Here is a 25,182-nt window from a genome sequence, read left to right on the forward strand (position 1 = left end):
GCTAAATAGCTATCTTGTAATACAGAACAAGGCCAGCAGCGCAGGTTCAATTCCCATACCAGCCTCCCCGAACAGGCGCCAGAATGTGGCGACTAGGGACTTTTCACAGTAACTTTATTAAAGCCTACTTGTGACAATAAGCGATTATTATTATTATTAGGGATTAGGGAATAAATGCTGGCACAGCGTGCGACGCCCACATACCATGAATAAAACAAAACCTGAGGAACAAGGTAAAGCTTTGCTGGCGGAGGCCTGGCTCCAGTTAGGGATTGGACCCCAGTTGTGGTTGTGAGCACAGTCCCTGAGCCAAGTTGGATCTCGTCCCACTCACAATTATACGTGGGAGTAGACAGGAATCAGACTATAGAAATGGGTGCTCAATCCTGTCGCGTCCTGCAACAAGCTCTCTTTTTCCAGAAGTATGCCTTCAACTTGCATGTGCGCAGTGCAGATTATGGAGCATGTTCATGGGGTAGATGTTTGGAACTCTCTTCTGTAAACAGCAGTCGACGCTCAATCACCCAAGTTTTAGATCGGCAACCGCCAGACTTTGGTTAACCTGGAGTTATTAAGGGACAGGAGGCAAAGGCGGGGTATATAGATCTGAGTGAATGACAGAACAGGTTTAAGGTGCTGTATGGCCTCCTCCTGTTCCCACCCAATGAATCCTTTGACAATTAGTCATCGAGCTACGTCATCGAGGCAGTTTGTTCTTTTCTATTTTATTCATTCACTAAATCCGAGGAGGAAAAATAGTTAACATTTTTAGGCTGGATGGAAAATTACAGTAAATATCGACATTTACAGTATGATTTAAAATGAAAAAGTGATGAATTTCTCCGACATTCCTGTCAGTAAACAAAGCCGGGTGGAACGGCACCCAGAGTCATTGCCACGGTGTGAATAAAACATCCGACACATCCCCACGGAATACCAACCGTCAGCACATTTAGAAGTTGTAGAAGCCACGTGGTATTCCCGGTGAACGATTCCCGACACACCTCCAGAGTTACATTTAGGATGAGGACTTTTTAACAATTCAAGAAACAAGTCACCTCGATTTTATCTTTCGGCCCGTCCATTAACGTGCCCAGTTCGATTTGTACATAATTGGGGGAACTCCGAGGGAACTCCAAGGGGGCTGTAATGCCACAGCGAGGGTCTTGATGTTTAAACATTCCGCAAGACTTGATGGGAAAACGTCCACAGAGTTGCCTGCCGCACACGTTCTGTTCAAAGTTCATTTTCCAGCTTGCTCAAAAGGTTGAAGAAGAATTGAGAGCACGAGGCCTCCTCTTTATGTTCGTCCTTTGAAACTGTCCATACACGAGTAGCTCCCGGTATACCTGTAAATCTCTTCCAAAGCCGTTTGCGGGAGGATACTGCAACCCAGAGGGTGGGGGTGGAGAAAAAAAAAATGGTCATAAAGAGTTCTGTTTTTCTTGTTCAAATATTTCCCCAACAATGCTGCTGCATTTCACCAATTGTAGCTGAACATGAAATATCACCTCCCTCGGGTCTGTCCCCATGTACTTCACACACCCACACACACAATTAAATCGAGATGCAGCTACTGTGCACACAGCAAGATCCCAAAATCAACAGAGGAGGGGAATATTGACTAGGACACCAGAACCTCTGACCTCTTTATTAGTGTCAACAGGATGTGTAATGTGCGCCCTCAATAAATGGAGCCTTACGTTGCCATTGCAGTGGATGGGCAGCATCATTTAATGCAGTGCTCTCTCAGCATCACACAAGAGTGTAAGCGAAGTTTGTGTTCAATTCCTGGAGTGAGGTTTAATCTGTAACCTCTCACCTCCCAAGGTAAAGTACCGATGGTTCACATTGATCTTTCTTCAGCAGGGAGCTCGGCCAACCTTGGCTATCAGATTGTGAGGGTTGTCACAACTGGAGCAGGGTCCAATCCTGCACCCACTTTGCAGAACAGCTAACGAGATCACAATCTCCCTTGCTGATTTCCACTGACCTCCCAAGTCAACATCCCATCGAACTCAGCAAGCACAGGGACAGAACCCGGGAGCCTTCCTGGGCTGCGCAACGTGGTTTCCAACTTGGAGCATTTACCGACCCTCCCAATCTGAATGTACGGACTGGTCCTAAATCATCCTCCAGTTGAAGCGTTGCCAATTTCATGGAAGCAGGAAATTCTCCCGAGTTTGGCTTGCCTTGGTATGAAGGCAGCCCCACAGAGTCTGACAGAAACTGTCATCGCAAACCCATTTCACTTGTGACCTTCACAGGCAGTCAGCAAGGAGTGCCCCAGAGTAGCTGCACTGTGGGTGGTATTGAACAATGTGAAGGGGACTGTAGCTCTTTAGTCCATCAGAACTTTGGACAGCTTTTACTTTCTCTACAAACATAAATAAAGGATGCCCATCTAATTCATCTGAGCAATCCGGCAGTCCATATTCATCCGTCTACTTTTCTTTAAGTGACTGCAAATTGCAGGAGTAAATTTCTGATGGTGACCGCTCTTCTCAGTCCGAAATTTGTCTTTTGTCAGTTAGACCCTTTACGCTCGGCTTAAAGTTCTTAAGGCTCTTTATTGGCCACACTTTTCTTGGAAAGCCCTTTCAGGCCCCTCCTTTCAAAGCAGTCCAGCCCCAGCCCCAGGGAGGGAGTGATTGAGGTTAAGGCCTGAGGCTTTGAGCTGACCCACCTTTTCATGATGACAAGTAAGTGCATGGTCCAGGGTAGCAGGAGGAAGGCCTGGTTTGTTCGCACAGCTTCCACCGTCCGACGGGCAACCGTTTCCGGATTGAGGGGAGGAAACAGCTTGGGAAACCTGCAGTAGAGAAAATAAATCAATACAGAGAAAGGATCAGATCTCCGCCGAATACCGCACCTAGGTTTGAAACACTGTGTGAAGGCCGGAAAGGCTGGGGAGATGGCAAAAGTGCTGCGAGGTTTCCATTGGTCACTTTGACCTGACACTGCCCCCAAATCCTACGGGTTGAGGGTCAGGTAAATGTTCAAGGAAGGCACTGGACTGGTGCAGGAGTCACCAGCTCCACTCAGGAGGTAGAGCTCTGGGGAGCACATTGCCACTCCAAAAGGGGAACACAAATTAACTTACATTCAGTCTCCTGGATCTTAATCAGTTCTCAGCCTGGCAGTAGGGCAGTTATCAACTTCCTGGGGTTTACCAATGACCAGAAACTGAATTGGACAAGGCTAGGAATCCTGTGGTGAGTAACTCACCTCCTGATTCCCCAAAGCCTGTCCACAAACTACAAGGCACAAGTCAGAGGTGCGATGGAATACTCTCCACTTGCCTGGATGAGTGCAGCTCCAACAACACTCAAGAATCTTGACACCATCCAGGACAAAGCAGCCCATTTGATTGCTCCCCCCTCCCACAAATACTCACTACCTCCCCCACCGAACAGAGGCAGCCATGTGCACCATCTACAAGATGCCCTCAACAAGGTTCCCTAGACAGCGCCTTCCAAACCCACGACCACTAACATCTAGAAAGACAAGGGAAGCAGATCCCTGGGGATCCCACCGCCTGAAGGTTCCCCTCCAAGTCACTCAACATTCTGACTTCCTCCATTGTCACTTGGGTGGGTCAAAATCCTGGAACATCCTCCCTAACAGCACAGTGGGTGTACCTACACCCAGGGACTGCAGCTCACCACCACCTTCTGAAGGGCAACTTGGGATGGGCAATAAATGCTGGCCTAACTAACGGCGTCCACATCCTGTAAATGAATTTTAAAAACTGGACTCAGCATCATTAGGGAGTGTGAAGTCTGATCTCTATTGAAGGCGTGGTGTTAAGCATGGCAGCTGGAGAGGGAGCGAGAGTGAACTGCAGGCAGAGTGGGGCTGGAGACCCGGCTAACAGGACGGAGGAGCGGTGAGAGGCTGGTGCAGACGAGCCGGAGATGCAGGTATTCTGGACAGTGAGGGAGGATGTAAACGAAACGGCTCCGAAAGAGCGGGATTCGTGGCGGGGATGGGCAAACAGCAGGCCCACATTGGCGGGGCTGCTGGTGCTGGTGCCGGCGGGGGGGGGGGGGGGGGGGGGGGGGGCGACAGTCCAGCCGGGCAGGGGTAGGGTTGGCACAACCGAGACCCAGGCACGAGGGAAGGAAGCAAGACACAGCAGCCAGGGGCAGCGAGGCCGCCTGTAACACCGTCACTCACCGGGGTACGGCCCAGCCTCCCCCAGTGGCCAGAGGAACCAGGAACGGGGATAAATCCCCTGGAGATGTCCAACCGCAGTGGCTGGAGGAGCAGAGGAGGAGAAAGGAGAAGACAAAAGCGGTGATGCAGGTTAAAAAGGAAAAAAAAACAACAGGCTGCAGCTGGATTTTAAAAATGTTTCTAATTTCCTTCTCCCAAGATGGAGCCGGGTGTGTGACGACAATACTTTTCACTGTACCTCGATACATGTGACAATAAATAAATAAAATAAAAAGGCACTGCCAGGCCTGGTGGGGGTCTTCTGCCGACTGACTGGATTAACATTACAATCGAAATCCACACTTTGTGCTGCATCAGCAATCAATGGGGGAGGCCACAGCCACTTCAGCACAGTCACACCATCAGGCTCAAACGCACTAAAAACCAAAATCCACCAAAAGGATGGTAAAACCAAACATCTCTTTGCAAACCAATCCAATGAGTGATTGTGAAAACATGTCTTTCTCTTCAGCAGAAAGCACATCCACTGACGTTAGCATTCCACAGTGCTGTTCAGAGTACAAAGAACAGCTTATTGTTGGATTAGTGATCGTGCCTTCGCTTTCCTCCCCTTCCCCTCCCAAGTTCCACAGTCAACATTGTTCTGTCTCTTTATTTCCCATCTCCTACTCCAACCTCATTCTGTGATTTTACAGAACCTCTGCATTATAAATCACTTTCCCCTTTCAGTGCTCCTTACCTCCTACAACCTATAGATTTTTACAGAAGGAAAAACTGCTATATACTGAGCACCATAGCCTTGCAGAAGTTTCCAAAGTGTTTAGCAACCAAGTGCAGTCCCTGTTATTTTTTTTTAATATATATATAGATTTAGAGTACCCAATTCATTTTTCCAATTAAGGGGCAATTTAGCATGGCCAATCCACCTAGCCCACACGTCTTTGGGTTGTGGGGGCGAAACCCACGCAAACACGGGGAGAATGTGCAAACTCCACACGGACAGTGACCCAGAGCCGGGATCGAACCTGGCACCTCGGCGCCGCGAGGCAGCAATGCTAACCACTGTGCTGCCCCCTTGCAGTGCCTGTTATAAAGCGATAAGGAATCACACTCAACCCTCCTGCTCGACAGTATTGATGGACTCGCGCGGTGTTTTTTCACCCAACTCAACCTGCAGAAGACTAACAAGCGACAAATTCTAAGCTAACCAGTTATGGAAAACTATTATCCTCAGCACCAACCTTGTCTTCATCCCATGAAACATCTCGGTGCTGGTGTGGAAAGGGAGCACCGTAGTGGCATTGACCCCAGGGCAGTCAAGGAGGCCCAATGTCAAACTCTCCATAAACGCGAAGGACGACGATTTGGAAGTGCAGTAATCGATGGCGCCAGGAATGGCAGACAGTGCCAGCACAGAGTTCATGCACACAATGTGTCCATGTTGCAGTTCCAGCATCCGAGGCAGGAAGGCCTTTGTAGTCTGGATGGGCGGAACGGAAAATTATAATTACACAATTAAGAATTTCCAGACTGAACCATTGTATCCTAGTTTCTAGATAAACCTTGTGCGTCAAATTTAACCTCTTCACTGACGGTCCAGAATTGAGTTGCCCATTCTGTGCAGGCATCAGCCAGTATTGGAAGAGGGAGGGGGGTTTTTTTTTGTCAGGGTCCTGGCCAACATTCCTCTCCCCCTAAATAACATTTGCCAAGACCATAATTTACATTTGAACAATGGGGCATCGTCCACTCTGCTCCCCGCCCCCTTGTACTAGGTACAACCAAGTCAGAAGTGAAAAGAGCCGGGCAGCACAGAGGTTAGCACTGCGGCCTCACGGCGCCCTGGACCCGGGTTCAATCTTGGCCCTGGGTCACTGTCCGTGTGGAGTTTGCACATTCTCCCCGCGTTTCACCCCCACAACCCAAAGATGTGCAGGGTAGGTGAATTGGCCGTGCCAAATTGTCCCTTAATTGAAAAAAAAAGAATTGGGCACTCTAAATTGAAAAACAAAAACAAAAAAGGGAGGTGAAAATAGCCACATTCGAACTGACTGCACCATCGCCAATCCTCCAGAATAAGAAGGTGTCTTTGATTTACGAGCGAACAGTCACTCCCACGAGACTGACAACATTGGCAGCTCGAGAGGGAATAGAAGGCAGCTCACCACCACATTCACAAGGGTGATAAATGCTGGCCCAGCCAGCTACACCCACATTCTCATGAATGAATAGAAAACTCAACATCAAGAATTATTTGTTAAAAGGAGAAACGGAATTCCGTTTAAAAACTGTGTTTGGTTTGAGTGAGGGAGGGGAGGGAGTTGATGCCGGTGTTCAAGATGCTCTGATGAAAGCTCCCGGTATCAGTGTTACAATGGGGAAGTCAACATCAATCGAAGAATTCAGATATTAAGCAGCAAGTTTGAAAACAGGGTGAAAAAATCTTTGGAGTTAATCATCACCGTAAGATTTTCCAATCCACTAAAAAAGCTTCACAAAAATGAATTACTCTGAAATGTGGTGACTGCCCACACAGATCACACTAAGAACAGATAATCTGGATGACCGGTTAATCTGGTTTTGACAGGTCTGCTGAGGGAGGAATATTGGCCAGGACAGTTTTGCTTTCTTGCCATGAGATCTTTACCATCAAACAGAACAGCCAAAGGGAGAATGATTGGATTGAACATCTCACCTCTGACAATGCAGCATGCACTGCACTGCACAGGGCCCTCAATCAGGTTTATCTGTTGGTGTGCGAAAGACGCTAGAGCAGGGGTTCCCAAACTGGGGTCCGTGAAGGGTTGCCGGGGGAGGGGGCCTCAGAGTTCGCAGCCGCCCACGTGACGGCCAAACACCGGTTTGAAAGGGACGACCGACCAATTTCAAAAATAATCACAGCACTGAAACGGGCCAAACCAGGGAGGCTTTTCTCTGACTGGCCCATTTGATTTATTCCGTCTCGCCGTTGCTGGGCAGAAAGAGCCACGGCCAAGAGCGAGGATTGAGCAGCGGGAGTCGGCGGCAAAAATATCGATGCATTTTGGTGTAAGAGTATCAAGTGAAACTGATCCTTTTTAACATGCTGGAAAGGCGAAGTATTGATGTTCTGAGGTAATTGCTGAGCACATACAAAGAACACAAAAGGTGAGCATCTCAACGCAACAAGAAATTATTAGAAGAATGGCATGTCAGCATTTACTGCAAGGGGCGTTGGCAAAAGGTTCCTCAAATCGTATCTAGCATTGGTGACCACGCCTGGGGCATTGTGTACACTTTTGGTCATTTTTAAAGATATTTTGAAGCAATGATGTACTTGTCTTTGAGGGAGTATTAGGCACAGGATCACCATATCAGTTTGCCAGGACCAGAGGGGTGTTTTCTGATGAGAAGTGGAATATATTGGGCTAGATTTATCTCAAGATTAGGGAAAACAGTGAGGTGCTTTCATTGATACATATACAATTATGAGAAGGATTGAAAGATTTGAGAGGTTGTTTCCCCTGGTTCTGGAATACAGAAAGGGGAGGGCTATGGGAGCGTGTTGCTGGGCAGTTTTGAGATAATCAGTCAATTCCCGCACCAGCCTCCCCGAAGAGGCGCCGGAATGTGGCGACTAGGGGCTTTTCACAGCAACTTCATTTGAAGTCTACTTGTGACAATAAGCGATTTTCATTTCATTTCCATTCACTGGGACCGATACGAGGCAAAATTACTTCACGCAAATACTTGGAATATTTTTTAATTCTCTGCCACAATGCCTTCTGGACGTTCAATGATTGTGTAATTCAAGGCTGATTTTATTGTTAATGCTGTTCTCTTAATAATCGGTGATAGGAGAATAACTCTGACAACGCGTCAGCAATTATCAGTCATATGGGCTGGACTAGTAATCCAGAGACCTAGCGGAATGTTCTGGGGCACATGGGTTCAAATCCCACCATGGCAGATTGTGAAATTTGAATTCAATAAAAATCTGGAATTAAAAGTCTCATGATGACCATAAAACCAATGTTGATGGTTGTTTAGGGAAGGAAATTGGCCAGCCTTACCTGGTCTGGCCTACATGTGACACCAGGCCCACAGGTAAGGTAAGGTAAAGTTGCCCTTGTCCCAGATGACCATAGGCTGCTTTCCTGTTTGAGGGGGAGAGCTGATTGGTGGGGATTTAACCGGAAACTCACCACACCTCGGGCGAAGGGCAAGGTTGAGAAGGCGCGGCCTTCATGAATAACCTTAGCCGGTACGAGAATTGCTGCTGGCCTTGTTCTGCATCACAATGCAGTTGCCTAGCCCACTGAGCTAAACTGGAGGGCCTGAACTACGACGTGCAGCTCCTATCCAACGGCGTGACAGGACTTTGTAACGTCTGGCAGGTGTTGCCATTCTTTTACCAGGACCCACTCAAAGTCTGGAACATGGGTTGCCTCGCGTTGCAGCTCTCCCCCGTCTGTGGTAGCGGTTGCCGTCAGGGACCCGCAGCTCCTCTCTCCTTGCCATAGAATCATAGGATCCCTACAGTGCAGAAGGAAGCCATTCGGCCCATCAAGTCTGCACCGACCCTTGGAAAGAGCACCTCACTCAAGCCCACACCTCCACTCTATCCCCGTAACCCAGTAACCCCACCTAACCTTTTGGATACCAAGGAGCAATTTAGCATGGCCAATGCACCTAACCTGCACATCTTTGGACTGTGAGAGGAAACCGGAGCACCCAAAGTAAAACTCACGCAGACACGGGGGGAATGTGCAGACATCGCACAGAAGTGACTTTGTGCTTAGAGTGTGGCTTATCCTGGAGTGTGCCATTGTGCAGCCTGGTTAACTAGAAGCTTTTGTGATAAAACAGCATTGTAATGGTGGATGAGTTGGGAGTCCTTGGGAGTCGATTTATGTACCCTCGAGTTATTTTGGAAGATGCCAAAAGGTCTTGTACTGACCCAGAACTGGCCAAGCATGTTGATGTGCTGAGACTTCAGGAGAGCATCATCATCACTGTCTATTAAAGTCTTGCCATGAACCACCGCAGCATTGTTGACCAGGATGGTGACATCGCCCACCTGCACAAACAAAGGGATTAATCAGAAAATTCCATCCCTCCTTCCGACCTAAAACCAAGTACTTGACGCTGCATTCAAGACAAAGGTTAACAAATCTCAAAGACCACCCTCTACTTCCCCGTGCTCCCCTAGTAGCATCAAGGACTGCTTCCATGGACGTGGCCTCCTGCCACATCGCAGTTTCAGTTCCTTCAAAGGGAAGCGTGGTGGCCATGTTGGATACAGAAAGAGCCCACAAGCATTGAGATGAATGATTAAACCATCTCAGCTCTATTGAGGGAAAAATCTAATGATCAGAATCATACCAGAGGGACATCCAGTTCCCTTTCTTCACAGTGGTAACTGAAGATACATTTCATTGAAATGTTGTCCAATTTAACCTTGTAGAAATGAAAGTTCCTCACGCCCTTCGGGGAACTTATTCCCAAAATTAACAGTTCTGTCAGTAAGTTAATACTTTCTTACAGCTTTTAAGGGCTGAATAGTTCTCTTAAAGTGCCACAGAATATTTTTCTTTTAGAAATTTAGAGTATCAAAATGTTTTTTTTCCAATTAAGGGGCAATTTAGCATGGCCAATCCACCTAACCTGCACATCTTTGGGTTGTGGGGGTGAGACCCACGCAGACACGGGAAAATGTGCAAACTCCACACGGACAGTGACCCAGAGCCGGGATCAAACCCAGGTCCTCGGCACCGTGATGCAGCAGTGCTAACCACTGGGCCACCATGCCGGCCTGCCACAGAATCTTTAAGCATCGTTCAGACTACGCTTTGGTTTAACATTTCCCATCAGAACTGTCCCAGGTTGACTTTGGCCAGCCGGCCAGTTTGTACCGAGATTACAGACTGCAGGAGTGTTGCTGTCAGAAACCCACCTTCTCCCGTACAGCCTTGGCTTGTTGGTAAACTGCCTCTTTGTTTCCTACATCACAGACAAAGTAGTGGCACTCCACGCCCAGGCTCCGAATCTCTTCACAGGCCTCCTTCAGACACTTTTCAGTCCGTCCCCAGATAATGATCTGCAAGAGGAGGAGCATGATCAGTGTGAATTCCTGCCAGTTCCCTTTCTCCCTCTCCAATGCGTCGCAAAGAGCCCTCAGGACTTCCCAAGGTCTTGGGTCGGGCAATTATGCGATGCGGCAGTGAAGGGGATTGTGTGGCGGTGAAGGGGCTGCGAGGTGGGGCGGAAATTCACAGTGACTGACGATTTATAGATTGTGTCCAGGGGTTCATTCTCCCTTTGCATCACAGAACCAGAGCAAATCACTCCTCACATCTAAAAACCTCCCTTTTGGAGTGCAGATTCATTATGCTGGCAAGCATGGCAGCTAATCTCCACACAGTAAGATCCCATTAGCAGCAAATGAGATGGTTGACAGTTTTAAAATAATGCATCAGGTTGTCAAGATCTGCTCTTTCTTGCTTGGAGGGGGCGGGGGGGGGGGGGGGGGGGGGGGGGGGGGGGGGGGGAGAAGAGTTCACTGGGCATTGCAAACCCAGTGTCACATCATTATTCACTGTGAGCCCAGAGAGGCATGGTGGGAGGCTGCCTGGTCCAGAGAACGAGGGCACAGATTTAAAGTAATTGGCAAAAGGAACGAAAAAGAAAAGTGACGGGAGGAAAGCCTTTAGCAAGCAGCGAGTGGCTGGGGTCTGGGATGTACTGCCAGGGAGTGTGATGGAGTCTGGTTCAATTGAAGCATTCACCAGAGAATTAGACTGCTATCTGAAAAGGATGCAGGGTTACGGGAGGAAGGCGGGAGAATTGCACTCGGTGAATTGCTCATTCGGAGAGATGGTGCAAGCCGGATGGGCTGAATGGCCTCCCCCTGCACTGTAACAACTCAGCGATTCCCGCCTGCGTGCTTCCTTTCAGGGGCCGCAGGTATTAAATCGGGGGAGGGGGCCCTTCCCCCTCAGCTCAATGCCACCCAGGTTAACGTGATGTGCGGAGTTGTTTCTGGGGATTGTGTCTCAGTTTCACACCTGGCAGTCCACTTAGCCAGTCACATTTTGCTTTCAAGCCAAGAAATAGAGACATAATCACAGCAACAATGATCTGCTGACTGAGTCCCCCCCCCCCCACCAACCGACAAGTCGAGCGAGCAGTGTGGGACATCCAAACAGAATAAAGCCCCTTTTAAATCGTCAATGTGATAAAGCCCCGTGGATGTTTTAACAGGTTTTATTCAGGATTAGGAAAGGAAGCAATCCTGAGAGCCTGAAAGGAGCTGTCACTTGCAAGAGCGGAGACCTGCAGAAGGCGGGGAGGCAGGCAAGCGACAGGGCTGCGGAGCACCTTGCGAGCTGAAGATCCAGAAGGTTCACGCAAGGGGCAGTAGGCCAGGTTATGCAATGGCTGCCACCCTCGCACTGAGCATCGTCACGGTGATGCAGTTTGGTTAGCACAGAGATAAATGAAAAGGCGCACAGAGAGACAGCATCCCTTTCATTGAATTGTGGAACTGTAAAGGCTGCTCAACCAGTTAACCCCTTCATTGCTCAACTCCTTTTTTTAAACCTAAGTAACTGAGGTCCTCTCACATTGCGTTATTTAAGGGAGTCCGGTTTGGCCCCCTTCATAGTTTAGCGCTGCCTTTTGTTTTGATTTAGCCGCCTCTCACTAGAAAATAGTCTGAAACTCCCCTCGCAGTTTTTAAAAAATAAATTTAGAGTACCCAATCCATGTTTCCAATTAAGGGGCAATTTAGCGTGGCCAATCCACCTCGCCTACACATCTGTGAGTTGTGGGGGCAAAACCCACGCAAACACGGGGAGAATGTGCAAACTCCACATAGGACAGTGACCCAGAGCCGGGATCGAACCTGGGACCTCGGCGCCGTGAGGCTGCAGGGCTAACCCACTGCGCCACCGTGCTGCCTACACTCCCCTCACAGTTGAAGAGCTGCCGTGAGTGACTGTGGGGACAGACGAGCAGCTGGGGCGCAATCTGTTGACTGTTTTGCTGAAATGTTTTTTAAACCCCCCCCCCCACCGCCACCTGACCTCTCCGCTAGTTCGACTTTTTCACCTGCTTTTTTGGCAGGCATCTGCCAGGGTCACCCGGGGTAAAAGAGAGAGAGAGAGAGAAAAAGAAAGGGGGCAGGAAGCACGGAGGAGCAGCCAGGCAGCAGGCAGGCGAGGCCGTCTCTGCAGGATTTTCCACTTCAATGAGAAGCTGCCCTCAGTAATTTTATGGTCACTGAGTTCTGAATTGAAAGTGTGTCAGGTTCAGGGGATGCTGGCTGGATGCCAAAACAGGGGATTGGGGGAGAATCACTTTTACAGCAAAGATAATTCCAGCACACACTGGGCAAGAACTGAGCCTCCCCTCCGACGATAAACACCCCCCGCCCCCGCCAACTCCCAGCTATTTTCAGAGGGAGGGTTTGTGAGGCGGTAGCCACCCCTCAGTGTCTCAACTCTTCCCACGCCGGGCCCAGTGAGCATTGACAGGCTGGTTGTTCAAACCACACAGGCTTCATGGGCAAACCAAAATCTCCCTCCGCAGTGTACCTCCGACAGTGATCAGGTCCAGGAACCACTCAGTACGGAAAGGGATGGGGGGATTGGGGGGGGGGGGGGGGGGGGGGGATTGGATGGCATTCAGCCCACTGTTTCTCAGAAAGAGCAATCCAATTAGCCCCAATCATTCCTACAGTGCAGAAGGAGGCCATTCAGCCCATTGAGTCTGCACTGGCCCGCTGAAAGAGCACCCTAACTAGGCCCACTCCCCACCCTATCCCACTAACACTCAACCTCATTAAGGGGAAATTTTATTATGGCCAATCCACCTTTGGACTGTGAGAGGAAACCAGAGCACCCCGACGAAACCCACGCAGACGCGGGGAGAATGTGCAAACTCCCCAGTCACCCAATTTCAGAATCGAACCAGGTCCCTGCCGCTGTGAGGCACCAATACTAACTATACTCTCTGTGTCCCAGAATTTCCAAATATTTTTTCCAATCCCTATTTTTAAATAAATTTAGAGTACCCAATTATTATTTATTTTTCCAATTAAGGGGCAATTTAACGTGGCCAAACCACCTAACCTGCACATCTTTGGTTTGTGGGTGAAACCCATGCAGACACGGGGAGAATGCGCAAACTCCACACGGACACAGACCCAGGGCCGGGACTCGAACCTGGGTCCTCCGCGTCGCAGTCCAAGTGCTAACCACTGCGCCACATGCCGCCCTCCCTGTTTGTTTTTAAACTTAGTGTACCCAATTCATTTTTTTTTCCAATTAGGACAATTTAGCGTGGCCAATCCACCTAACCAGCACATCTTTGTGTTGTGGGGGCGAAAGCCACGCCGACATGGGGAAAATGTGCAAACTCCACACGGAATGTGACCCAGAGCCGAGATCGAACCTGGGACCTTGGCGCTGTGAGGCATCAGGGCTAACCCACTGCACCACCGTACTGCCCCTGCCCTCCCTTTTTAAAGTGTCTATCGAATCCAGTTCCATTTATTTTTTTAAAGTAGTACATTCCAGATTGATTAAGGAAAAAGAAATTCTCCCCATTAACCCCTGCATCTTTTTTGCCAATCATCTTAAATCCCATCCTCTAGTTACTGACCTTTTTGGTTGTTGAAACAGTTTCACCCCATCGACTCTGTCACAACCCTTCATCATTTTGACTTTTTCTATTAAATCTCCCCTGAACCTTCTCTGCTCTGGAAAATGGGGGGTGGGGGGGGGAGAGAGAAGCTGGGGTTGCTCTCCATGTAGCTGAATTTCATAGAATTTCATAGAATTTACAGTGCCGAAGGAGGCCATTTGGCCCATCGAGTCTGCACTGGCTCATGGAAAGTGCACCCTACCCAAGTCCACACCTCCACTCTATCCCCATAACCCAGTAACCCCACCCAACACTAAGGGCAATTTTGGACACCAAGGGTAATTTAGCATGGCCAATCCACCTAACCTGCACATCTTTGGACTGTGGGAGGAAACCTGAGTACCCGGAGGAAACCCACGCACACACGGGGAGAATGTCCAGACTCCGCACAGACAGTGACCCAAGCCGGGAATCGAACCTGGGACCCTGGAGCTATGAAGCAATTGTGCTAACCACAATGCTACCGTGCTGCCCATCTTTGGGTTGTGGGGGTGAAACCCACGCAGACACGGGGAGAATGCGCAAACTCCACACGGACAGAGACCCAGGGCCGGGATTCGAACCTGGGTCCTCAGCGTCGCAGTCCAAGTGCTAACCACTGTGCCACATGCCGCCCTCCCTTTTCTCTGGTACCACTCGAATATATTTCCCCCTGCTCTAGTTCAGACACCGAAAGCGATTAATTAGTGACCCCTACCGTCACCTGAGCTAACATGGGACAGTTGTAGGGGGATCAAACTTGGGGAGTTTTTGTATTCACACCACTCTCTGCTGCGACAGATCAGCACCCGTTAGACAGTGCATTTACCCACCCAGGGAGAGAGAAGAGAGGAGAAGTTTGAGGCACTTCCATTTGTCCTGGGTGTGAAAATGGTTTCATCATTGAAAACGCAGACATTTCCTTTGATTCCCCCAAAAAACTTGAATTGCTAGAGCAACATTCACGAGGTAAAATGTCCAAAGCAGCCTCCGAAGGAACGTGATCGGACTTTTAAAGAAGAAAATAAGTAAGAAAGTAAGTGTTTGAGATCGAAAGTGTACTGTCATCTCATTTTCTAACTTTAGTGGCACCAGGTTTCCTCAGAATCTGATGTGGCAAAAACAGGGCAGTTTTATGGAATCAACTGAGGTTTACAGCACAGAAAGAGGCCGCTCGGCCCATCGTGTCTGCGCCAGCCTAAAAACGAGTCGCCAGCCTAACCCCACTTTCCAGCATTTGGTCCGAGGCCCTGTAGGGTTACAGCACTTGAAAATGAAATGAAACTCGCTTATTGCCACAAGTCGGCTTCAAATGAAGTTACTGTGAAAAGCCCCTAGCAGCCACATTCCGGCGCCTGTTTGGGGAGGCTGGTATGGGAATTGAACCATGCTGCTGGCCTGTAGACATTCACACCAGGATCTCTCACTTCCTCTCACTTCCTCTCCACCTCGCAGTATCCTCCTATTTATTGTGTAATCTTTAACCTTATTTGACCTCCCCAAATTCATCACCTCATACTTTTCTGGTTGGAACTCCATTTGCCACTTTTCTGCCCACCCCACACAGCATGGTGTTCCTGGGAATGCTTGCGAACATGCCAGGGGGACAACAGGCGACCGGGAACGATGGCTCCGAAGGCAGGGCAGGACAATGCACCAGGTGTCCCAGTTTCCACATCACACTCAGCTCGAGACAGTTCCGCCCTCTTTCCTCTGATGTAAACAGTCTTTTTAAAAATAAATTTAGAGTACCCTATCCATTTTTTTCTCAGTTAAGGGGCAATTTAGCGCGGCCAATCCACCTACTCTGCACATCTTTGGGTTGTGGGGGTGAGACCCACGCAGACACGGGGAGAATGTGCAAACTCCACATGGACAGTGACCCGGGACCGGGACCGAACCGGGGTCCTCGGCACCGTGAGGCAGCAGTGCTAACCCACTGCGCCACCCTAGACACCAGAGTCGATCCACCAATGTTCACCATGGTGACAGAGTGTTTCCAGTCACTAGAAAGGCAACAGAATGAAGTACCCAAAGGATGGTGCAGGGGTACCTTTCTGCTACTGCCCTGCAAAGGAGCCATTCTCATGTGGGAGGAAAACAGTGAATGGTGGCCAGTTCTCCCACCAAGAGCTTCACAACTCAACAAGTGAGGATGCAGCTAATGCCCCCTAATGAGAAAATCCACACACATTTAAAACTCCTCCTCCTGGCCTTGTGCAACAATGTCCAGCAGTGGTACAGTCAGATGCCTGTTTGTGGACTCCTGTGGGTGCAGCAATTCAACACCACGGTGATGTATTACTGAAGTAATTTTTACTTGATCCAGTCCCAGTAGAGCACACGCTGTGGATGAATGACAAGCTTCATTCAGATTCAGCATGGGAAAGACAGGGCCTGAGAGCGAGAGAATACGAGCGAACGAGATAAAAGAGAGAGAGAGAGAGAAACACCAGAATAAAACTTTTGCAGAGAAACCTCAATGTGGCTTGCTGTAATCAAGTGCAGGAGTTTGAGCCAGTTATCTGAGCGAGGGGAGGGGATGAAGGGTTCAGATAGGAGTCACCACGGCCAAGCCTGTTAGTAAAGAACCAGGGTCAATCAGAGGTCATCTCCAACACAAGAACTGGTTTAGACTGCACCCTACTGTATGTCTCCCTCCCAGTAACCACCCACCAACACACCCCCTCCTCACAGTAAACCACCCCACAACACTCAACCCTCCCAGTAACCCCCCAACACACACCCCTCCTCCCAGTAACCCCCCCAACACACACCCCTCCTCACAGTAACCACCCAACACACACCCCTCCTCACAGTAACCACCCAACACACACCCCTCCTCACAGTAACCACCCAACACACACCCCTCCTCACAGTAACCCCCAACACACACCCCTCCTCACAGTAACCACCCAACACACACCCCTCCTCACAGTAACCACCCAACACACACCCCTCCACCCAGTAACCCCCCCCACACACACCCCTCCTCCCAGTAACCATCCAACACACACCCCTCCTCACAGTAACCACCCAACACACCCCTCCTCACAGTAACCACCCCCCAACACACACCCCTCCACCCAGTAACCCCCCCAACACACACCCCTCCTCACAGTAACCACCCCCAACACACACCCCTCCTCCCAGTAACCACCCAACAAACACCCCTCCTCTCAAAAACCCCCCACACACACCCCTCCTCACAGTAACCACCCCAACACACACCCCTCCACCCAGTAACCACCCACACACACCCCTCCTCACAGTAACCACCCAACACACACCCCTCCTCTCAGTAACCCCCCACACACACCCCTCCTCTCAAAACCCCCCACACACACCCCTCCTCACAGTAACCACCCCCAACACACACCCCTCCACCCAGTAACCACCCACACACACCCCTCCTCACAGTAACCACCCAACACACACCCCTCCTCTCAGTAACCCCCCACACACACCCCTCCTCACAGTAACCACCCCCAACACACACCCCTCCACCCAGTAACCACCCAACACACACCCCTCCTCCCAATAACCCCCCCCCCACACACCCCTCCTCCCAGTAACCCTCCCTCCTCCTAGCAACAGAAACACACACATCCCCTTCCTCCCAGCAACCCCCTACCACAAAGCCCCTCCTCCCAGCAGCCACCCCAATACACACCCCACCTCCCAGCAACCCCCCCCACACACCCCCTTCTCTTCCCAGCAACTCCCCCCGACAAAACCCCCATCTCCTCTCCGCCATCCCCAGGGAAGTAGTATAACAAATAACACAGTCAGTATTGGGAAAAGCCGCATTCTTGCTTTTGGGCAGTTTGGGAATGTGTCGACAGAAGGAGGATACACAAAAGGATTTATTTTGAATATTTGGCTCAAGAAGAGCTCAAGAATTGTTAACCTGGGCTGAGGCCTGACCTTGGGCAATAGTTAACAAAACTCCTGATCGCTATCCCTCGACCCCATTCCAGAAGAGATGTCTGCCACGGGCAAACACTCAGCCTGAAATAAAACATGTTCGGTGGTGAGGTCCAACACAGTCAAATAGCCACCCAGTTCCTAAGACCAAGCATCAGACGTGAGGAATGTCCACTCCCAAACAATAACGGGACCCTGTGGATCCCTGGCAAGAGCCAATATTCTCAGGTTATATTCCATTGGGAGCATTCGGAATTACTGGAATTCTTTGAATTGATTTAAATTGATGGTACTGAGCTCTCCCGCTTAAAAATATATGATTACAAGATTAGGACAACAAATGCTTCTGTAATGTACAGTGCCACCTTAAAATACGCTCTACCATCACTGGCTGTTCGGGTTCAATAACCTGGCATTGTTAAGGTCCCACGTTTGCAATAAACTGTCAAATTAGTTATCCTCCTTCAGGTCAAGTCTATTTACAGAATGCCTTGTGTCTTTAACGGAAGTGACTGATGAGTGTCAGCGGGAGAGAGGTCTGAAACTGGCCACTGGCCGCCACCAGCTTACCCCCACAGCCCCCTCATTCGGTCGTGTCCCTGTCTGTCCGCCCACTCCGCCTCCTCCTCCTTTTGTACCCGCTGGACGTGCGTTTCCTTTCTAAGTGGTAAACAAGATTAATCACATCATCATCATCACTCGGCTGACCTGCTGCTGAACCCAAGGCTGTGTGACTAAACTGCAAGGTGCTCCTTCAGTCACCCTGGAGAAACTTGGGACGCTTTTTAAAACATGGAACGAAATAGGAGGGAGGCAGAATGAGCAACAACAAAATAGGACACACAAACACAGAACGAAAAGACAGAACCAATAAAGCCAGGGAAAGAGAAAAAGAAAGAGTTCGAGAAAGAGAGAGTGGTGATAAAAAAGGTAAGAGACAGGAAGTAAATAAGTGCAGGAGAGGTGGTGGTATTAAGAACCATTTCCATGACAGTTTGGGAGAATGATTGCTCCTTCGAATGAATGAATGATTCAAAGACATAGAATCATAGAATCTCTACAGTGCAGAAGGAGGCCATTCGGCCCATTGCGTATGCACCAACCTTCTGAAAACCTACTTAAGCCCAGTACCCTACCCTATCCCTGTAATCCCATAACAACGTACCTGCACATCTTTTGGACACTAAGGGGGCAATTTATCATGGCCAATCCACCTAACCCGCACATCTTTGGATTGTGGGTGGAAAACGGAGCACCCGGAGAAAACCCACGCAGGTACGGGGAGAACACGCAAACTCCACCCAGACAGTCGCCCAAGGCCCGAATCGAACCCGGGTCCCTGGCGCTGTGAGGCCTCAGTGCTAACCACTGTGCTGCCCAAATGATTTGGGTTTTCGAGCAATTGACCATGTAAAATTGATATCTGTTTTGAAAGCTCCCAATTCCAACAACCCACACCCCCCAAATCCATGATCTACAGAACCAGCAGCGATCACAATAAAAACAACCAGTATGCTCCACTGATTTTAAAATCACTCAACCACTGGCAGTAATCCTTCACCGTTGCATAGCTCTCCCTAACCTCCCCACCTCACTATTTCTCTTTCCTGCTTGAAGACACCGCTTGAAACCCTGGCCAACCTACTGGTCACCTGTCCTCATATTTTCAAGCAGCTGGATCCCAAATTTAAGTTTACGGTGCTTCTTGTGTAGTGCCAAATTTGGGACGCTATATAAATGCAAATCGTTGCCAGTGCTGGAACATACTCTCTACATCATCACTGTACTATTGATGCAGCCCACCCCCAAAATGGCCCTGACTGAATAAGAGGTTATGGGGATGTAGGCATAAGATCAGGATCAGACTCAGCTGTGCTGCCTCCAATGGCTGAGCAGCTGCTATTTTAACTCCAGAGTTAACGCAGTTGAAGTTATTGAGGCTGCACTGATCGCAAAATCCAGGGTCCACTGTCTCGGGACACACTTGAGTAAAGGCCACTTGAAGGGGGTCCGAGGGCTTTTAGTGCAAGTGCCTGTGTTCGTAACACTGAGGGGCAGAAGAGGAGGGACGATGGGAAAGGGGTTGAGGTGGGGGTTAAGCTGGCGTAAAACAATACACATTTTAGGAAAGAAATGCAGTCAAAATGCTCGTTGTTGAATTATGTCGAGAAGTGAAATAAATAGTACCCTGCCAACTCAGAAGTCTGACATGGAAAAGCATCCCTGTTCCTAAGTAAAATATCCTGAAACTCCTTCCCTGACAATACTGCGGAAGTACCGGGTGGTTCAAAGACCACCTTGTCAAGGGCAATAAATGATGGCCTTGTCAGGGATGCCCACACATCCCATGAATGAGTACATTTAAAAAAATGTAGCAGTGCAGAGGAGCTCAGTGTCCGCTGAATTCTGAGAGTGTTGGAAGCTTCCAAGACCAGTCCTGAGTATTTAAACTTCACATCACGTCCAGGCAATTTATATTGCTCCAGCCGTAACTTTGAGGTCTCACTACCTCACAACCAAACAAGTGTTTTTTGCCCCTGTGCAGATTCACACTACAATCCCAACTCCTGTACACAAATCAAAGTGCTCCACCATGGCTCACGTTCAATGACAGATTGAAGATGTTCACTTGGAAGAATGCTGACTAACTTCAGCAGCTCTACATCAAATTGAGCATCTCCTTTGGGTCCTTAATGGAAACCTTCTGCAAGTCTTAATTAATCAGCCAGCTTGCGTGGGTTTCGCCCCCACAACCCAAAAATGTGCAGGGTAGGTGGATTGGCCACGCTAAATTGCCCCTTAATTGGAAAAAATAATTGGCTAATCTAAATTTAAAAAAATAAATAAATAAATAAAAATAAAAAAAAAATAAAAAAAAAAAATTAATCAGCCAGCAGAAGGCTATTCAACCTCAAAAGGCCTAAAAAGATCAAGCCTGATATCCTGGTTTGCCAATAGGAGTTACTGGTCTAGCAGTCACAAGCAGGAACCCTGGCCAATTTCCTCCTGCTGTCCAGGACCCAGAGAGATCGACTGATTCAACAAAAAATCTATCTCGGAACTTGGGGTCTTTCCTGCCATGTACATCTTAGCACCACACTGGGCAACACGTTAACTCACTGACTCACTCAGTGGCTGGCTGCCTCACCTGAGAATACTCTTCCATATGCATATTCATTCCTCCTCTTCCTTCGGGTCCCATACCCCAGAGAAGCTGTTGGCGACCATGGGACTTCCATTGGATTGGTCAAAGACACTGCAGTGGTTTTGCCATTGCCTTCTGCAGTACTGGCTGACCAGGGAATTCCCCCACTCTTACTGTCCATCAATGGACTTACTGGAAGAATTTACAAGCTGATAATCAACTTGTGGGGCCACATTATGAACACGCCTCCCGTGGCCATCCGAGTCCTGAAGTGGGACTGCCAGCCCAGAGGAAGGGACACTACCCATTGCACCAGAAGACATCCACGCACATCAGTTACCACGAGGAAGGCAGCCCTAGTAGTAGAAATCTGGTTCCGTTACAGCTAATGTTTGCCCGTTCAGAGTGCCGCTCTATTGCTGTGAGATTATTGTATACCCAGCTTTTCCTTGATGATGCTGGTAACCCAAATCTTGATAAAGCCGATTCATTGATGGCTCAATGGGTGCAGGTCACTTTGGTGGGGTATCGAGTCATGCACCAACATTGATATCTGGGAGAACAGGCACCGACAGGACTGACATCTTGACCCTACTTTATAACAAGAACAACAAGGCAGCTTGTGGGCTCAGCGCCCATTTTCTCTTCCCCCCCCCCCCCCCCCCCCCCCCCCCCCCCCCTTGTCTGGTGGCATGGGAGGGATGGAGAGAAACAGTCTCTGGGATTCCCCTGTGCTGGGAATTCTGCAGGTGGCTCCCTGAGCAGCCATTCAGGTTTTGCAAGTGTTGAACACATTCATTCATGAGGATTGAGTATTGGGGAGCTATTCCACGTGGGAAGGCATCAGAGATGATGAACATTCCGCCCTGTTTATCTCAACTGTCCAGCTGGGGAGGGTCTGGTTGACAGGGACTTGTGCCCGGGACAACATTGGTACAATGTGTGGGCAAGTGGGTATCAAGTTGGCATTTTGGAGCCAGGTTGGTAAGGGTGTGAGTTCCAGCTTCACAACTGAAACTGCATCGAAATCAACACCGAGAAACACAACAACCATGTGGTTTAGAAGAGTAATTCACTGCTTGACTGAAAGTAAGGCATAACTCACATCCCGAGTTTCATCTAATGGACAGAGGTTTCTCCATTTAGACACCAGCCCTTAAATCACACCTGGAAGAAAACCCTTCAATTCATTCCAACTTTTGGTTTCAACATTGAAACCAAGTCAATATTTTTGGGGCGATATCAAAGAAGAAAGACTTGCATTTATAAAGCGCTTTTCCCATTCAGACATCTCCAAGTGCTTTACAGACAATAAAGTACTTTTGAAGTACTGTCACAACGTAGGAAATGTGGCAGTTAGTTTGTGCACAGCAAACTCTGGCCAGAGAGTCTGTGATGTTTGATTGAGGGATTAATATTGGCCAGGCCTTCGGGGAGAACTCTCTTGGCCCGGGCTTCGAAATGCAAGCCATGGGACCTTTTACACTAACCCAAGACAGGAGATAAGGGGGACTCGAAGTAACATTGTTCCACTGGTCTATTGGTCACTGGGTTGAGGGGATGTACCTGCCAGAGGAAGTCCCACTCTTCAACCCTCTTGGTAGGAATCAGATTGGGGTCATATGGGGGGGGGGGGGTGAAATTAAATGAAAATTGCCATGGTCCCAGGTGACAATAGGTTGCTTTTCTCTTTGAGGGAGAGCGTTGATTGGTGGTGATGTAACCTGAGGGTCACCACACCCCAGGCGAGGGGCAAGGTTGAGGTCATGAATAACCTCAACCGGTCCAGTAATTGAACCCGCGCTGTTGGCGTCACTCCACAACGCGAACCAGCCATCCAGCCAACTGAGGGGGGTTAGGGGTATTGTCACTGGACTATTAATCCAGAGAGCCAAGGTCTTGGGTTCGAATCCCACTATGGAAGATGGTGAAATCTGAATTCAACAAAAATCTGGAGACGGGAGGGAGGGACCCCCTCCAGTGCTTCTTCTAATTGGAGGCTCCATGGGCAGACATGTAGTTCAGGGCTCCCAGCGCTAGAGAGCAGCCAGCCTGATTAGCAAAGTGCACCGCGGCTTTATAATTAGCCGATTACAACAGGAGACATTTATCCAGCAGGTACTTTACAGGGAAGCACGCTTCGCCCCGGCCAGCGGGTAATATGCATGTTACAATCTCTGCTCGCTACCACTCAAGGTTATTTTCCACATCACTGGTCACAGGGAAATTATATAAATTGGGATAGTGAGAGCTGCCGGTTGCTCGGGAAGTTTAAAAGACAGAAATAATCTGTTACCTCTGAATCCAGAATAATCCCAGAAGGGAGGGAGGGGGATAAAACTAGTCTGAATAGAAGAAAAACAATATTCTCATCCCCCCCATTTTACTGTCCCCCCCCCCCCCCCCCCCCCCTTCTGGGTTGGATAGATACCCCAGTCAGAAATGATGCCAGGTTACTCAGGCCAGTGGAAATCAGAAAGTCTCAACGTCCAAAATAAAAAAAGAGGCTACAGTGAGAAATGACAAATATGAGATTGCTGGATTCTGGTGGGGGTGACAGAGTGGGGGGTTGGGATTCACATTAAACTCAATGGGTTGAACATACTGGATTGAGGGGCTGAGTTCCACCCCCCCCCCCCCTTTGTTCCTGCACCTCCTGCTGTCTGAGTGTAAAAGAGCCCGGTGTTGACAGGCTGCTGTGCGGGCTGTGGTGGGGAGAGGCAAGAGGCAGGTTCGAGACTGGTCTGGTCTCCACCCACTCACCCACACTCGCCCTTCCAGCCTGGGCAGGGAGAGTTAACCTCTATCCTACCCCCCCCCCCCCCCCCCCCCATAAACAAAAAACATTTTTGAGTGGGACGTTAAATGATTTAAACACAGTCAGTTGTGTTCTAACGAGGGGAGGAGGTGGGAGAGCTAATTGTAGCCAGCCCAAGTTTAACACAAGCTGCTGCGCTGAGACACACACACACACTGCACTGGTCTCGCTGCTAAAACACCCAAACCCGCAGAGAAATCCGCACCAGCCCCATTAAATCTGGCCAGATGTGTCTAAAGCTTGAACGATGCAAAGGGCAGTTTTTTAACCGCAGCGCCTACGATTTTTTTGCCCCAAACGTGCACAGCAGCGAAGTCACCGAAGGCAGCAGGCAGCGATCCCCATTCCGCAAACTCCTGTGGCAACAGTCACCACGCACATCTGCATTGCTCCAGCTTTCAATCTCCCTTTGACAAGACTATAACCAGGAAACATACTGATTGGGGGGGGGGGGCTATTTATCAGAGCCTATTTATTTGGACCCCACACCCTTAAATCTCAATGTCGGGGACATTTAAATTTAGATGCAACATATTCAAAAAAGAGAAGCAGTCCTTCCGGAGCGAGTGCAACATATTTCTCACAAACTGCAAGGCTGCTTGCTACCCATACGTGATCAGAATTCACAGTGCAACCCCCCCCGCACACACATCAACTCCTGCTGGGTTCACCCCCAAACCCATTTGCAACATTATTATGTATCAGTAAAACTGCACCATTGCAACCTTACGACTCAAAAGGGACACTCACCTTCCTCGCCCCTCGCTTGGCGAACTCTCGGGCCAGGTGGCGACCGATGCCTCTGCCTCCCCCGGTGATGAGGACAGTGTCCCGGCTCAGTTCCCGCGGCCTGGCCGGCAGCAGCAGCGACACGGCCGCTTTCACCACGTAAAAAGCCATTTGTACCGGAAAAAGCAGCAACGCAGCCAAACTCCTCCACTCCATCTCTGGGTTCATCCTAAACAACAACAAACACAGACACACACAACAGGGGGGGCACTGAGCCCGGTCCTCGGTAACAACACCAAAAAGTTTAGTAACAAAATAAAAGTTTGGACCCAAAAAATAACTTTTTTTTGCCCCCCTCCTCTCTTCTCTCTCCCTTTAAGAGCGTGTCAATTTCCACAGGCTGACCGCCTCCTGCTCACTCAATTTCACTTGCTCTTTTTCTAAAAAAGCCATGGATTTCTTTCCTGCATTTTATTTTTCCCCCCTCCCCTCTTCTGTTCTCCTGTCCGGGATCACCCAGAGGTTAATCGCTGCAAGGAGCAGTCAGCCACAGAAACATACATATCAATAAAAAAAAAAGCTGGAAGCATTTGTGTGTGTGTTGAGAAAGCCGCAGTGAGTTTTTATACAGCAGGTCCATTAATCCTGATTGACGAGTCTAAGTGTCGGGAGGGAGCTGATGTGCTCGGTACTACTGTGTGAAGCCGAACCCTCAACC

General features: G+C 49.2%; 1 protein-coding gene across 2 annotated transcripts; it reads right to left on the reverse strand.

Moving 5' to 3' along the window:
• Positions 1 to 705: 705 nt before the first annotated feature.
• On the reverse strand, positions 706 to 25,182 carry LOC119979413 (short-chain dehydrogenase/reductase 3-like). Of its 2 annotated transcripts, none has more exons than XM_038821609.1 (6): positions 24,486 to 25,182; positions 10,115 to 10,258; positions 9,119 to 9,238; positions 5,421 to 5,659; positions 2,687 to 2,812; positions 706 to 1,385 (listed from the first exon to the last, which is right to left on the reverse strand). In XM_038821609.1, the coding sequence occupies exons 1-6, from the start codon at positions 24,690 to 24,692 to the stop codon at positions 1,301 to 1,303; spliced, it is 921 nt and encodes a 306-aa protein (XP_038677537.1). In that variant the 5' UTR covers positions 24,693 to 25,182; the 3' UTR covers positions 706 to 1,300. The 2 variants fall into 2 exon arrangements, with proteins under 2 accessions (XP_038677537.1, XP_038677538.1); XM_038821610.1 differs by lacking the exon at positions 24,486 to 25,182 and adding an exon at positions 18,155 to 18,289.

This window comes from Scyliorhinus canicula, chromosome 16, assembly GCF_902713615.1.
Source record: "Scyliorhinus canicula chromosome 16, sScyCan1.1, whole genome shotgun sequence".
NCBI lineage: Eukaryota > Metazoa > Chordata > Chondrichthyes > Carcharhiniformes > Scyliorhinidae > Scyliorhinus > Scyliorhinus canicula.

Excerpts from the sequence above, each read along its gene's own strand:
- LOC119979413 (XM_038821609.1), bottom strand. The coding sequence starts at position 24,692 with ATGAACCCAGAGATGGAGTGGAGGAGTTTGGCTGCGTTGCTGCTTTTT. Across the intron at positions 10,259-24,485 it reads CCAAGCGAGGGGCGAGGAAG|ATCATTATCTGGGGACGGAC; the intron begins GTGAGTGTCCCT and ends CTCCTCTTGCAG. Across the intron at positions 1,386-2,686 it reads TTACTTGTCATCATGAAAAG|TATCCTCCCGCAAACGGCTT; the intron begins GTGGGTCAGCTC and ends TCTGGGTTGCAG.